Source organism: Felis catus, chromosome D1 (assembly GCF_018350175.1).
Source record: "Felis catus isolate Fca126 chromosome D1, F.catus_Fca126_mat1.0, whole genome shotgun sequence".
NCBI lineage: Eukaryota > Metazoa > Chordata > Mammalia > Carnivora > Felidae > Felis > Felis catus.
This window is the reverse complement of record NC_058377.1, coordinates 65,398,414-65,412,608: the sequence shown is the minus strand read 5'-3', so window position 1 is coordinate 65,412,608 and position 14,195 is coordinate 65,398,414. Positions and strand designations below refer to the sequence as shown.

At 49.1% G+C, this 14,195-nt stretch overlaps 1 protein-coding gene across 9 annotated transcripts in view; it reads left to right on the top strand.

Moving 5' to 3' along the window:
• TRIM66 (tripartite motif containing 66) overlaps positions 1 to 13,839 on the top strand; it is a 57,084-nt gene extending 43,245 nt beyond the window's left edge. For all 9 annotated transcript variants that reach the window (XM_006937075.4, XM_045038925.1, XM_019812029.3 and 6 more), the window contains 10 exons: positions 4,802 to 5,323; positions 5,489 to 5,681; positions 7,187 to 7,247; positions 7,693 to 7,867; positions 8,155 to 8,444; positions 8,933 to 9,059; positions 9,386 to 9,460; positions 9,822 to 9,974; positions 10,387 to 10,605; positions 11,352 to 13,839. In XM_006937075.4, the coding sequence (XP_006937137.2) occupies positions 4,802 to 5,323; positions 5,489 to 5,681; positions 7,187 to 7,247; positions 7,693 to 7,867; positions 8,155 to 8,444; positions 8,933 to 9,059; positions 9,386 to 9,460; positions 9,822 to 9,974; positions 10,387 to 10,605; positions 11,352 to 11,411 (1,875 nt within the window). In that variant the 3' untranslated portion in view covers positions 11,412 to 13,839. The remainder of the gene's footprint in view (positions 1 to 4,801; positions 5,324 to 5,488; positions 5,682 to 7,186; positions 7,248 to 7,692; positions 7,868 to 8,154; positions 8,445 to 8,932; positions 9,060 to 9,385; positions 9,461 to 9,821; positions 9,975 to 10,386; positions 10,606 to 11,351) is intronic.
• Positions 13,840 to 14,195: the final 356 nt, after the last annotated feature.

Below are 14,195 nucleotides of genomic sequence, written 5' to 3'. Positions count from 1 at the left end.
CCTGGAAAAGTGCCACAGTGTGAGGTCATTTGGTGACCAGTGTGAGCTTGGAAAGGACAAGCTAAACCCTGCATTGCCTTATAGCATCACTGAACTACAGCCTACTCCAGCAACAGAAGTCCATCCAAGCTTGTTTATGTCCTTAAGGAGTGGTCTCATTAGGCTTCATGAACTGTATTTAATATGACAGGGTGGTGTGTAAAGTGTTTTAGAAGTAGTCCCATTCAAAATAATTTTTTAAAGCCAACTGCATTTTGTTATTGAAAGAGGTATGGTTCAGATATATGGAAAATTAATATCTGTGGAACACCACCCTATTTGTGCTGCTTTATCCCCAGCAATATTATCTTGCTGTAAGAACCTGAAATTTATATTAAACTCAGGGCATGTGCATTAAGTGTCTGTTTATTGACTTCTCTATCATGTTTTACTAGAGCACTAGCTTTCTAGCTAATGGCACAAAAGCAAGACCAGCCAGCAGGCTTTTAAGGCTGGGCCCAGACTCCTAGTCTTAGGCCTATATAAGCTTGGGAAATCTGTGTAATTGCTCTGTGTCTCAGTTTCCTTTTCTGTTGAATGAAAGAACAGTGCCTTCTCCAAATTTTGATAACATCATGTGACAATCATTGTAATGATATAAATAAGCACATTGAACTCCAGAAAAAGACCCAAGTGGTGAGGATGGGGATGGAGGCAGCAGGTGGACGAAGGATTGCACAGGTGACTAGTAGAAGAGGCTGACAGACAGTTCAAGGAAGTCGTAGGTCAGGCAGGTTGTGGATGCTGGTGGTTCAGACAGATTCTGTAGGTTCCAGGTGAGGTGATTTAGACAGGTCACAGGTCAGGCAGGTGGCAAACAGAGATAAAGAGAGAAAAGAAGAGGAAAGGGACACATATAGGAACATACAGCATGGGGGAAGGAAAGAAAATTAGGAGCAAGTGAGGAGACACTATGTAAGAGAGGTAAGAGGCTCGGAGCAGTCTCCCCTTGTACCACAGAGATGACCTGAGCTGATTTCAGAGTGAATGTTTTTGGCATTTTTGTCTTCTCTTCCTCCCTGATCTAGAAAATAGTTTTTCACTTGCAGACTTCAAAGTACATATTTTGCCTCATGAATTCTGAAGGTTTTACATGTGAAGAAGAAGGAAAGGTGTCATGTAGCTGACAACTTGGAAGGGTCAGTAGTTGCCATTTATAGACCTTACAGTTGGCCATATAATTTTGCCTTCTCTCCTTTGATCTCTGAACAATCCTGGTTGCTAGAGAGGGCAGGCAATGTCATCTCCATTGAGAGATGAGCACCTTCTGTGTGTGAGGCACCAAATGTCAGGAATGGCCATATTCTCAAGCCTAGTGTGCTCTCAAGAAGCCCTGTCCTTCCTCCCAGGCCCTGGTTCCTCAGCCTGCTTTCCTGGCCCGGAAATTTGATTCTCCCCTTGCCTCTACTCACTTTGCAGCACTGGCAGCAGGGTAGAAAGGAGGTTCTCAATCCTGTGTTTCTTCCTACACATGAAATAGTTCCTTCCATTTTAATATTTTGCATCTCTTCACCCAGGGCGCCAAATGAAGTATCAAAAATAACTAACACACAGCATACATATGTTCCAGAAATGCAGCTGTATTTGTATAGCCTATAGAAATGGAGTGGTGCTGGCTTCCTTATAACACTTTCTCTGAGATCCTGGAAATTTCTCAGGTTCTTTTTACCACTACTAAGGCTTTCCCCTACTTCTGATAGCTGTGGTCTCCTTGAGATTGAATGTGAATGTGGACTTGAAAAAGACTAGTCTAGTCTGCAGTCTCTTAGGACATGTTATTGACCTTGTGCTGTGTGCTCAGTGTTTGTAGGAGCAGGTTCAGCAGGCCCAACTCAAAATAAACCGTGATAGAATTTCCACAGTTCTTCTAGGGCTCAGTACTCATGCCCTCCTGTCCTCTATCATTAAGTCATACTTCATGATGCACAATAAATAATCAGGACAGGGGAGTAGATATCCTACAAAGATATCCTACCTTTAATCTGGAGATGTAGAGATATCCTGCCTCTAATCTGGGGAGCGTTGTCTTTGGGGATTTAATGTTGTGCATATCTTGTGACCTACAGCACCTGACCATTATTACTTGGGATTGTCCCAGGTAGATTTTGATGCCCTTAATGCTTGGCACCAAGGATCTCACACAGAGCCATCTATGTCATTGGCAGATGAGATGACAACCAGAGTTGCACTAAATATACATGTCAAATGGGGAAAAGGTGAAAGAAACCAGCTCAAAGGGTTAGACTGTCCTATGTTACAAAAGAGATTCCAACAATCTTTGGGTATTCTTGTAGGTAGATAAGGAAAGATCGAATCTTAGAAAGCTGTGGTAGTATATAACCAGGACAGCAGGGAATGACAAGGGATGCAGGCCAGGGCATGTTTGAGGTGGCTCTTCCATGCTTAATCTACCCAATTTGCTCTGAGTATTCTCCCCATACCTCGTTCTCCTCAATATTCCTTATCTTGGGACTTAGACTATAGAGCAAATGGAAGCCTTTTTATTGAACACTATTGCACTACCAAGGAACATCTAAAAATAAAAAATTTTATTTGGAGAAACAAAGGTATTTAGCTTATCTGCTTTTCGAATTGGGAATTAAGAATAGAAAATGTAAGCTTTACTAAAGCAGTTAAATAATAAGGGAAAGGTGTTGGGAGAGAAGAGGAAGAGATGATAAGAAGAAAGGAAAACAGGAGAGGAAGAGGGAGCAGGCGAGGGAAGGACAGAGGCTGAAGTGTAGAGTGTGGGAAGGGGAGGGGAGGAAGCACAGGGAAGGACAGAGCTAGATGGGCCACAGTCAAGAGTGTGGCTTCGGGGCCAGAGATCTGGATTCTAAATCTGTGAAAATCCCACATCAAGTATCATTGTTAGTTGGTGGAATATTGAAAGGATCCCCCGAGATCAGGAACAAGACAATTCAGCTACTATCGCTGCTTCTATTTGACCTGGTATGGGAGGTCTTAGCTGGTGGAGTAAGGCCGGAAAACACAGGAGAAGGAAGAAATAAAACTTAACTCTTCACAGATGACATGATTTGTGTTCACAGAAATTCCCCAAGTGACTTCAGCAAGGTCTCTGGTACCAGGTCAATATGCAAAAATCGTGTTTCTGCGTGTGAGCACAAGTAAAGAGAAATAGAAATATACAAAATTATGTGTTCAATAGCATTAAAAACTTCAGATGCCTTTCTGAAACTCATTTTTCTCAAGTGTAAAATTAGGGCCATAAGAAGAATAATAACAATAACAATAATTGCAGCAGCATTAGCCGTAGCTGGGGTTTGTTGAGTACCTACAATATGGCAGATGTTCTAAATCTTTACATGGATTCTTTCTTTTAACCTTCACAACAACCCTTTAATGTTTGTTATGAGGATTAAGCGAGGAAATGTATGTAAGACACTTAGCAAATTTCCTTACATATAATAAATGCTCAATAAATTTTAGCTATATGAAGACAACCATTATTTTAGAGAGATGCATAGACACAGTTTTTAATAGAACTAAGCTGCTATTTGTTTGGTTTAAGATTTGTAGAATAAAAAATCACACATTATGTTGTTTTTTAAAATTGTAAATAGCTCATTAATTCATTTATTCAGCCAGGGACTGCTCCTGAGTCTAGAAATACAGTGGGTAAGCAAAATAAGTAAAATCCGTGCCCTAATAGAGTTTACAATTCATGGAGGAAACGGAGATTAATCAAATGGTCTTACAGCTACGAGAATACAGTATAAAAAGGAGTTATGAGAACACAAAAGAGGGAACCAGGCCTGGGCCACAGAATGAAAAGAGGCTTTGCTCTAAAAAAAATCACAGGTGAGCTGAGTTCAGAAGGGTAAGTGGGACAGGGGCAGGGATAGGACAATGTTCCCTGGAGCAGAAGCAGTCTCTTTGAAAGGGATGAAGATTCTAGGTGGAGGGAAGGCTTGGCTTGTTTCAGGAACTGAAAAATGTGTGAGTGGCTGGAGCTCAGAGAATGGGAGGGTTCAGGGATGAACTGTGGCTGCAGAGCAGGACAGGGGATAAGCCATTGATTTCACAGTTGTCCTGAGTGGTGGAATGCACTGTAGGGCTTTATGCAAAGGAAAAGAATGGCTTTATGCAAAGGAATTAGTTCCCCAGCACTAACTGGGGCTCCCTGAGCCTTGGCATTATCTCAGAGAAGGCCTGAGGCAGATCAGAGTTTGAGCCTTCTGAACTTCCTTCCACTTTTATGTAACAGAAACTAGTCTATAGGACCCCCAGAAGGGACAAGAAGGCACTAGTGATTTAGTCAGAAGGGAATGTGAAGCTGGAGGGCAGTCCTACAGTCTGACCCTTTGACTAGGTACTGGATAGGGGTTGAGGGGCGTGGGCTAATGGTGGCTGTGTGTGTGTGTGTGTGTGTGTGTGTGTGTGCACGCACGCGCACATGCACACATGCGCATACCACCCTCAGGTCAGGTGGTAGGCTATCTCTCACTCTTCCACACTGTCTTGCCTCTTTCTCTCTCCCTTCCTCTCTCTCTCTCACACACACACATTCACACACACATGCACGCCAGTGTCCTCAGCCTGTGCCTGCCTCTCTACCAGCCTCTTTGGTGCAGGGGAATGGGAATGGGGACTTCATGTGCTGTGTGAGTTCCTTGCTACTACTAGTCTCTGAGGCCAGGGTGAAATCTGAGCGTGGGAGTTCTTGAGGGCTGCACCTCTCTCCTCCTTCCCCCCCATTCCCTGCTAAGAGCCTGACTCTGTCTTGTCTTTACTCCTGCAGCACTCCACTTCGGTGAGCATCATGGGCTTTTCCAACACACTGGAGATGGAGCTGTCATCTACCAGGCTGGCAAGGACCCTAGAGCCACAGATCCAGAGCGTGAGCAGCCTGCCTGCCACCCCTTCCCACATGGTACCAAGCCTGCTGAGCAGCACCCCCACAACTGTGTCCAGCCTGATGAGCAGTCAAAACCAGGCTATGCCCAGCCTGACAGTGGGTCATCTGCCGACCATACCCAGCCTTGTGCGCGGCACACCCCAGTCCGTGCCCAGCCTGATGAGTGATTCCTCCCAAGCCATCACAAGCCTAGCAAGTGATCAGTCACAGGCCAGGCCCAACCTGATGTCTGGTCCCACCCAGGCTATGCCAAGTCTGGCGACTTGTCCTCTGCAGAGCATGCCTCCAGCTTCTGACGTGCAACCAGAAACTGGATCCAGCTGCAGTCCTGGCTCTGGGCGAGCTGTAGGGAGCCTGTGCCCTGGAGATGGGGCTGACCCCTCTTTCGGGAATGCCCTGTGTAAGGTAAGTTCTGGGTAAATACCATTCCACACCCTCTACTCATCACTGGGCAAAAGGGTGGCCGCTGCAGATAAGAGCTTATCCTGGCCTTAGCTTAATAGCTTTATGACCAGTAACAATAAAAATGTCTCATTTCTTTGATTCTTGTTGGCCTTTCGCTTTTGAAAGATGGAAAGTGAGGATTCTACCCGCTTCACTGACTCTCTGAGACAAGACTCCACAACCCCTGGTCTGGATGCTTCCAAGGACTTGGCTATCCCTTCAGAACTAGAGGAGCCAATTAACCTCTCTGTGAAGAAACCCCCACTGGTCCCAGTGATCAACACGTCCATGGCTCTGCAACAGTACCGGAACCCAAAAGGTGAGGCTCAAGTCAGTAGCCTGTTATTTGTGCTGGCCACAAACATGAGCTCAGCACTCCCAGGTGACAGAGAGGTCAGGAGACAGGCTCTAGGTGTGAGGGAGCAGTGTTTTTCTCTCTCTCTGCTCGGTTCACTTCTTCCCTCTAGAACTGACTTATTGGTACCTGTTCTGTTTTCCTCACTGTGGCCGGGGCTGATCCAGGCATGGCCAAGACTTAGCTCCACGTAACATTCCCATGGAGGTCTGGGTTAGAGGTGGGGGAAGCAGGAAGAACTCATCCCAGAAGGAAGAACTCTTCCCGGGAAGAACTCATCCTAAAACTCATCCCAGAAGGGCTAGCCTTGACAAAATATTTTAGGGAACAGAGCATGTGTGACTTTGGAGTCAGGTAGATCTATCATAGAAAACCAGCTCTGTCTTTTTATGTTTGATCCTGTGTGAGACCCCTAACCTTTCTGAGGTGATTTCTTTCTCTGTAAATGGGGCTAGTGTAACTACTTTGTAGACTACTGGGCCAAATAACTACAGTGAGATCATTTGATGACTTTCTCTGTAGTAACAAGAACTTGCCTTGCACCCAGCAGTCATCTGGATTTATGGTGTGCCTCATAGTAAAGAGAATTTGGACTGGTGGAGATTGGCTCTGATTCTCTTCTCAGCTACCTACACCCCTTCTCAAATGGGACTTGCCTTCTTCTGTGGTAGGCGAGGGCTAGCTGGAAAATTTGTAAGCAACTGCCGAGTGAAAATTTGGGACTTTTTCTGTTTAGTGTATGATGTGTGTTTAGTCTGTAATGATCCGTCTATTTCCCATATATCTAATAAATGAAAATGAAATAATTTTCCCCTTGTTTCTTTGCACTGACTGAAAGACTAACTGAACACTGATTGGTTCTTATTAACTGTGTAATAATGGAAACCTGAATTTTAAATAATCAAATTTTTGGACTGTGCTTGCCCAAGGAAAGTGCCTAGGATAGTGCCTGGTGCTGAGTGGGTGCTCACTAAATGCTAGTATCCTCCTCTCTCCCCACACTGCCCCCTGCCCAGCTACACAGGCTCTACTGCTCTACCCAGGGTAGGGCTACGGGAGCCTCTTGCCTATGTGGTATGAGCTAGATTCTCAGGCAGTACTAGAATATCAGAATTTGGCTGAAAATGCAGAGGCTGGACAGAATGACCCCTGAGAGCACGTAACCCCAGTATATGGGAAACAAGAGATTTCTGAGCTCATTTGGAAGGTGAGAAGCTGGCCCCTCACCCGACCCAACACTCACCCATAGACAGCCTCTGAGTGTTGTTTCTCTTTTTAAAAGAAGGTGGCCTTCTTCTCTCAGGAAGGAGAGCCGTGTTAGGATTGCCACCATTATGAATGATTACACTGTGGGTAACAGTTGTATGATAGGTGTGTGGCCAAAGGTATGAATAGCACATGAGTGGAAGGTATGGGTATTGGGCATGTTGTTATAAATGTATGTCACAGGTATTTGTCTTTGGCTTTAGAGTATGAGAATTTTAAACAAGGAGCCCTGGAATTGGATGCAAAAGGGAACCAGAGTATCAGGTAACAGGCTCTTGGCCCAACCTCCCTCTCCCACCCCTCAACTTCATGTCCTGGGAGGTTGGCACAGAAAGTTAGCACACTTGATGACTTCACTAGAAGCAGAAGTTTGCCTGCAACTGTCTTCTTCAACTCCCAGACCCTTGAGTAGGATCTGTGTGGTTGGGAGTCTGGAATGCCTGTGGGAGTCTGGGATGCCTGTGGGAAGCTATCCTGGCCCCTGCACCAGAGGGCATGTGCTCTGTGTGAAGTCCTCCCTCTTTAGGAATCCCCTCTTCTTTGAGCAAACAGCTCGCCGGGGGTGGGAGGGAGAAACATGGGCCTGCATGGGGTGGGACTGAGGAGATCTTGAGCAGCAGTTCAGTTGTCGGATCATGGTTGAGCTGACTTAGAGGCTGGGGTCAGAGGAGGCTCCCACTAAGACCCAGGGGTGTCTCTCTTGCCACAGGCCCTTCAACAGCGAGCCTAAGATTCCCTATGTGCGACTGGAGCGGCTCAAGATCTGTGCTGCCTCCTCGGGAGAGATGCCTGTGTTCAAGTTGAAGCCCCAGAAGAATGAGCAGGATGGGAGCTTCCTGCTGATCATCGAGTGTGGCACTGAGTCCTCCAGCATGTCTATTAAGGTACCACTCTGTTCTGTCTTGTCCTTGAGCTTGGCCCACCTTAGGAGCCTGTCTTCTTTCTCCACTTCATTCAGAATTCTGGCTCTGGCCTTGTCCAGAGTCTGAGTGGGGCTGCAGCCTGACCAGACTCGTCCTCGGCTGCCAGGGGCTTGTGAGATGCATATCAGGAGGCTCAGCATTCTTGGGGCTCAGCTGGCCTGGGGGCCAGGGCTTGTCAGTCCCTCCTCTCCCTCCCCCCACAACTTGTTGGTGCTGTGCTGACTGCTCAGACTCACTTCTTCTCCAAGGTCAGCCAGAACAACATGCCTGATGCCATCCAGGCCCCAAGTCTGGGGGGAAGAAAGGTCACTGTCACTTCTCTGGCGGGGCAGCAGCCACCAGAGGGGGAGGGTGCATCTCCTGAAGAACAAAGACTCATTCCTCGGACCCCTGGAGCCAAGAAGGGGCCCCCGGTACCAATAGAGAATGAGGACTTCTGCGCTGTGTGCCTCAATGGGGGAGAGTTGCTGTGCTGCGATCGCTGCCCCAAAGTGTTCCACCTTTCCTGCCACTTGCCGGCCCTGCTCAGCTTCCCCGGGTGAGTTGTGCCAATCTAGGGCCATTGGCTGCCTAGCAGGGTGATCTTCCAGGGATGACTATTCCAGGCCAGGCCCACAGAGCTCCTTCAAATGGGCTTCCTCCCCTCCCTGGGCCTGCATGAATTGCAGGTATGTGAGTCAGTGGCCCTACTGCCTTGTGCCTTCTATGCATGGATAGGAAGGTGTTTGAAATTTGAGGGGCTGTTTTTCTTCCTCTGTTCCCAGTTTCTTCCTACACACACAGGTTTGTCCCCATACTCCTCTCTCAGCCCCTTGCTAAATCCAATTTTTTTCTGGATTCACTCCATCCCAAGTTAGTGAATTTCTTTAAAGCTTGTGGTTAGGAAGCCATTCCCTACAGGGCAGGCCTAGGGACTGAGTCTCCCGTACCATTCTCTCTCTCTGCCCCCATCTTGGAGCAGAGGGAGAGGGGAGGTGGCTCTGGGCCACCTGCTGATGCCTAATTTGGCCTCATCTGCCTCTGCAGGGGAGACTGGGTATGTACCTTGTGCCGCAGCCTGACCCAGCCCGAGATGGAGTACGACTGTGAGAATGCCCGCTATAATCAGCCTGGAACGCGGGCCACTCCTGGCCTGAGCATCTATGACCAGAAGGTAGGGAGGTGTTTCTGAAAACAAGGTTCCCTGCCTGGGGCAGCCTCCCTGTGCCAGGGGCTGAGGCCTTTCTGAGGGGGATGGGAAGTCTCTCCAGGTATCTCTCTGTTGGGCTCTGCCTGACAGCTTGGCCCGTGGGGGTTTTTGCTATGGATTCCCCTCTGCCAGCTGTCTTCCTCTAGTCTAGCAGGCTGTGCTGTGCCTTAATGTGTTGGCCCACGCCCTGTGGGACAGAGCTGACCCCGCCGGAGTTATCAGGGTCACTGTCTTCAGTTCTTGAGATGGGGCCAGGCCGAAGTAACGTGCTGCCATTCTGGTTTCTGCAGAAGTGTGAAAAGCTGGTACTGTCCTTGTGCTGCCATAGCCTCAGCCTGCCCTTCCATGAACCTGTCAGCCCGCTGGTAAGGAAGGCTTCCTGTTTCTGCCGGCTCCGAGGGCCCTGGGCCTGGGTGTGAGTCCAAGTGCTACCCTGGGGCGGGCTCAGGGCATGGCCGCTGGAAGTCTGATTAATCCGTGCATGGGCTAGCGGTCTCAGTGTGGCCACCGCAGCCCCCCAGCCCAGCTGCTGTTACACCACACCTGACTTGACAGTGAAACATTCCTCCTTCTCCCTTTTTGTCTCCTTTCTTCTCTTTCCTTCTTGCTGCTGTTCTCTTGTGTCCGTTCACATCTGTTTCAACTCATTCTCCATCTCTCCCTCTTTCTTCTCTGTACCTCTACTTCTCTCTTCCTGCTTTGCTTCCCCTTCTTTGCTCCCCCAAGGCTCGGCATTACTACCAGATTATCAAGAGGCCCATGGACCTGTCAATCATTCGGAGGAAGCTGCAAAAGAAGGACCCAGCTCACTACACCACCCCAGAGGAGGTGGTGTCAGACGTCCGCCTCATGTTCTGGAACTGTGCGAAGTTCAATTATGTATGTCTTGCCTGTTTTCCCCCTCCTCTATTTCCCAGTGACCCCAAGACTCATGCCTGGATGGGGGAATATCAGGTTTGGTCCTGAGCTGCCATAAGGACATGGGAACCTTTTAGGGTCTCCCGTAGTGAGTGTTTAAAAGCTCTCTCCCACACTTGGGCCTCAGTGTGGACTCAGAAGGAAGAAGGGGGGAATGCTAGTGGTTGGCCCTCTGTGGGTAACTGTCAGGGTCACTTCTGCTTGAAGAGATGGTACTAAACTGGTTATCTTGAGTCTTCAGGAGAAAATGTCACATTCTAGACCTCCAGGAAACCTAGCCAGGCTTTGTGCTCTTTGTATAGCTCTTGAGGGACCTGGAAGAGATGGGGTGGTGGATACGGGCCAGACCATCACTGCTGTCCTTCCCCTTCAGCCCGACTCAGAGGTTGCAGAGGCCGGCCGCTGCCTGGAAGTGTTCTTTGAGGGCTGGTTGAAGGAGATCTACCCGGAGAAACGGTTTGCCCAGCCAAGGCAGGAGGACTCAGACTCCGAGGAGGTGTCAAGTGAGAGTGGGTATTCCACTCCGCAGGGTTTCCCATGGCCCCCCTACGTGCAGGAGGGCATCCAACCCAAGAGGCGGCGGCGACATATGGTAAAGAGTTGCTGCCAGCTGGCAGGCAGGTTGTGGGGCCGGTGGGTGGGCAGTCAGGGGGCACCCAAGCAGCGTGTACAGAGCAGCCTAAAGCAAAGCTGCTGGAGGCACAGAGAGTGCTCAGAAGGAACCCTTGCTCCCAAGCCTGTAGTCTAACAGGAAGTCAGGGCAGTGCAGGGCTCATCAAGTCTCATTACCACTGAGGCTTGAAACTCAGAGAGGTGGATGCGTCTGCCCAGGGTCACCCAGCAAATTAACAGCAGAATCAGGGTGGGAAGCCAGGTCTCCCGATTCACAGCTCAATGCTGATTCTTCTCCACTGTGGTCCCCGGAAGAAGAGAAACATCTGGTCTCAGAACCTGGTCTCAAATTCCGTTTGGGAGAAAGGAAGGGATATTTTCAGCCCCTTGGTGTAGAGAAGGAGGGAGAGGTGTTGCTTACAGTAGAGAGAGCGCTTCTGACCTGTGTCTGGTCCCACATATGCAGACATGGGACACAGTTCAGTGCTGTTTCATTCCACTGAAATGTCTTGCCTGCCTGCCTGCTGTGTGCAGCCATCCCCAGTTGTTTACATCACTTGGCCCACCATGTTTAGTGGCTGCAGTGAGTTTTGCTGTTGCATTCCTGGGGCAGAGGAAAACACTTTGGCTCTGGGGAGTCCCAGTCTGGACACTTTGCCTTTGCACGTTAATAAGCACTACCTTTGGTTATTTTGATTCCACACACACATATTTTTTTTCTTTCAGGAGAATGAAAGAGCAAAAAGAATGTCGTTCCGCCTGGCCAGCAGCATCTCCCAGGTGTGAGAGCTGGCGGTACAGCGAGCACTCTGGCAGCTGGCGCCCCATCCTGTTGACCACTCCTCCCCACCTTTCAGCTCATTCTCTTCAGATCGTGGATGTGAGACAAGTCTTGTCGAGCTGTGTAGTGCTCTTTGCCGTTTGCATCTTACAACATTCATTTGGGAGCCATAGTGCATCCACTACAGAGAAGATTTCAGTAATAAACAGCAAAGAGGGAGGTGTTCCCTATTACCAGAAAAATCAGATGTGTGGGGTCCACTTGACAAGACCAAGTCTGGTCAGGCTTGGGAGGACTTAACTTCCTTGGTGACTGCTCTCTGCTAAGGAGAGCAGACTTTTCTCACCTTTCAGTGTGCAAGGCTCAGGAGCAATGTATCTATCTGAAGTCCTCCTGGGTCCAGAAGAGGGTAAAAGAAGGGAGAGAGGTTCTGACATATGGCAGGCCTGTGATCCCTGGCCCAGCACAGCCAAAGACTGTCACTGTTTGCCTTTGCTTGGCCTGCCAGGACAGGAAGCTGCCCTGGGCAGGGGGATGGAGGCTTCCAGAGGCCATAGGTCTCAATTGGTGCCTATTCGGGTTCTAACGGTTTTCAGGGTATTTGTTTCTCATGCTCCCTGTCCCGATGTTGACTTAGGTGGCCGCTATGAAAGTGCTCTAGGTGGTATGTATGGCATTCTTGACGGGGCCAGGTGGCTGTGCAGGGACCACCGACAGCTTCAGGCTCAGACGTACAGGCTTAAGGAGATGTCAACTTCAGAGCCTGTCCTCTGTGCCACTTACTTTGGGTTAATAACTCTTCTTTAGTGTCAGAACCTGCCTTCCTAGAAGTGATTGTCAGTGGCCATCCCTTCATTGTCTCCACTCAGAGATCTGGAGCCCGAGTTCTGCTTGGGTAAACCTGAGAGTTGGGTTGGGCAAGGGGAGTGACCCAGAACTGGCTCGCTGTGCTAGGCTTCTCCTCTGTCGTAGAGATCCTAGTTCTCAGCCTTTCCACGTTCGCAGAGCCAAAGATCAGAAGTGAGTTCTCGGACTCACTCACCCCCAGGCTGTCTGCAGCCCCCAAAAAATTCAGGACTCTACTGGCAGCCCTTTTCTGTTGGAGGTTGGAGAAGGCCAAAGGGACTGCCAGGAGCATGGTGTAATCATTCATGGGGGAAGTTCTGTCTAGGGTAGAGAAGAGGAAACTGACAGGTGAGAAGCTAGTGTCCTTCAGTGACTTTGAAGCAACTTCAGGACATCACTGCTCCGAGAATGCAGAAGGAAATGTTCTAGAAGCCATGGGAACAGGAATTTCAGACTCTATCTCGGATGGAGATGGATCTTCATGGTCCGTGTGGGGTGTTTGGGGAAGGCTGCATAGGCAGATGCTGGGGGTCAAGCTACTTCCTCAGCCAGGACTTGGTTGAGAAGGACCCTATTGCTGATGGTGTTGGGGGAGCTGCAGACCTGGCGCTTCAGTGGCCTGGCCCAGAGACATCACTTTGTTGTGGCTTGGCTTTATTTTTGCTAAAAGATGAAACTTAAGGAAGCTGTTGTTTGTAGGGCCTTTGTTAAGGGGAACATTCTGCTCAGAGAAAGCTCTGCTTTCCTTGTCAGTCGGTGGTGCTGCTCATTTCCTTTGCCACCCAGGCTGAGAGGCCATCCTCCACCGGCCATTCTTTCACCAGCACCTGCCAGGCTCTCCTGCGCAGACAGGCTTCCATAATCCCGTTTCCCAGTTTGGGGTAACTAAGTCTTTCGTGCTTCACTAGCCAGGCAATCTTTAGACCTAGCCCTCTGTTCTTTGGGGCTCACATGACTCTCTGGCTTGGGCTCTGGCCACTTTCCTTTCAATGTTTGAATTGTTTTCTCTGTTTAGTTGACTTGGCGAGGTTCCCTCTGTAATTACCTCATGAATTCATGCTCTAGGTCATCTTTCCTGTGTTGTGGCCCCCATTTCCACCTTCCCTGAGTGAGAATCATGGTGCTTTGTGTCAGATAGCCAGGTAGGGCTGTGACAGTCTCAAACCTGACTGAGATCCTTCCACAGGACCAACCGGAGACTACAAATATAAAGCAGAAATGCGGGGCTAAATGCTTAGCTCCCCTTTTATTCATGAAGCTCCTAGCTGGGTATAGCCTGCTGGGCCAGGGGATCGTAGTAACGTAGTCGAGAGTCACGTATTCCTTTCCCACCGCAGAGACCCTGCATGCTGAGAGGCCCACTTTCGGCACCTGAGCAGATGTAGGGTATCCTCCCTGCAAGGGTGCAAGGCCATGGCCCGCCACACCACCCCTGCACTGCTTACCCCACACCACTGCCCTCCCCCAGGCTTTTCCTGTGTACTTAGCACCAATGTTTTGTGTCATGGTTTTTGTTTTGTTTTGTTTTGCATGCAGAAAACAGAACATGACTTTTTATAAATTAAAGAAAAAAAAGCTGCTAGCTGAGTGACTGACTTCAGTGGCTCTTCCTTAACATCTGAGCTGTTCCTGCTTGTGACTCACTCCCACAATGGCCCCTTTTGAAGTCAGGCAAGTCCTTTGGCCCTTGACAAAGTCATGAAATGGAAATACAGCAAGTTCCGGGGCCTCACAGTATAGAATGCAGTCCTAGAGGAGAAGTTGGGCTCCTTGGACGTGGGAGAAACAGGAGAGCCAAGCGGCTTCAGTGGAGGCAAAGGGGGGGTTTCAGTGCAAACACTGCTGCAGGATGAATTGCAGAGTCCTCTTCCAGAACGTGGGCAGGCTGGCCCTACCTGACTCCTAATAATTGCCAACTATACCCTCTGCAGGTCCTCCTCCCA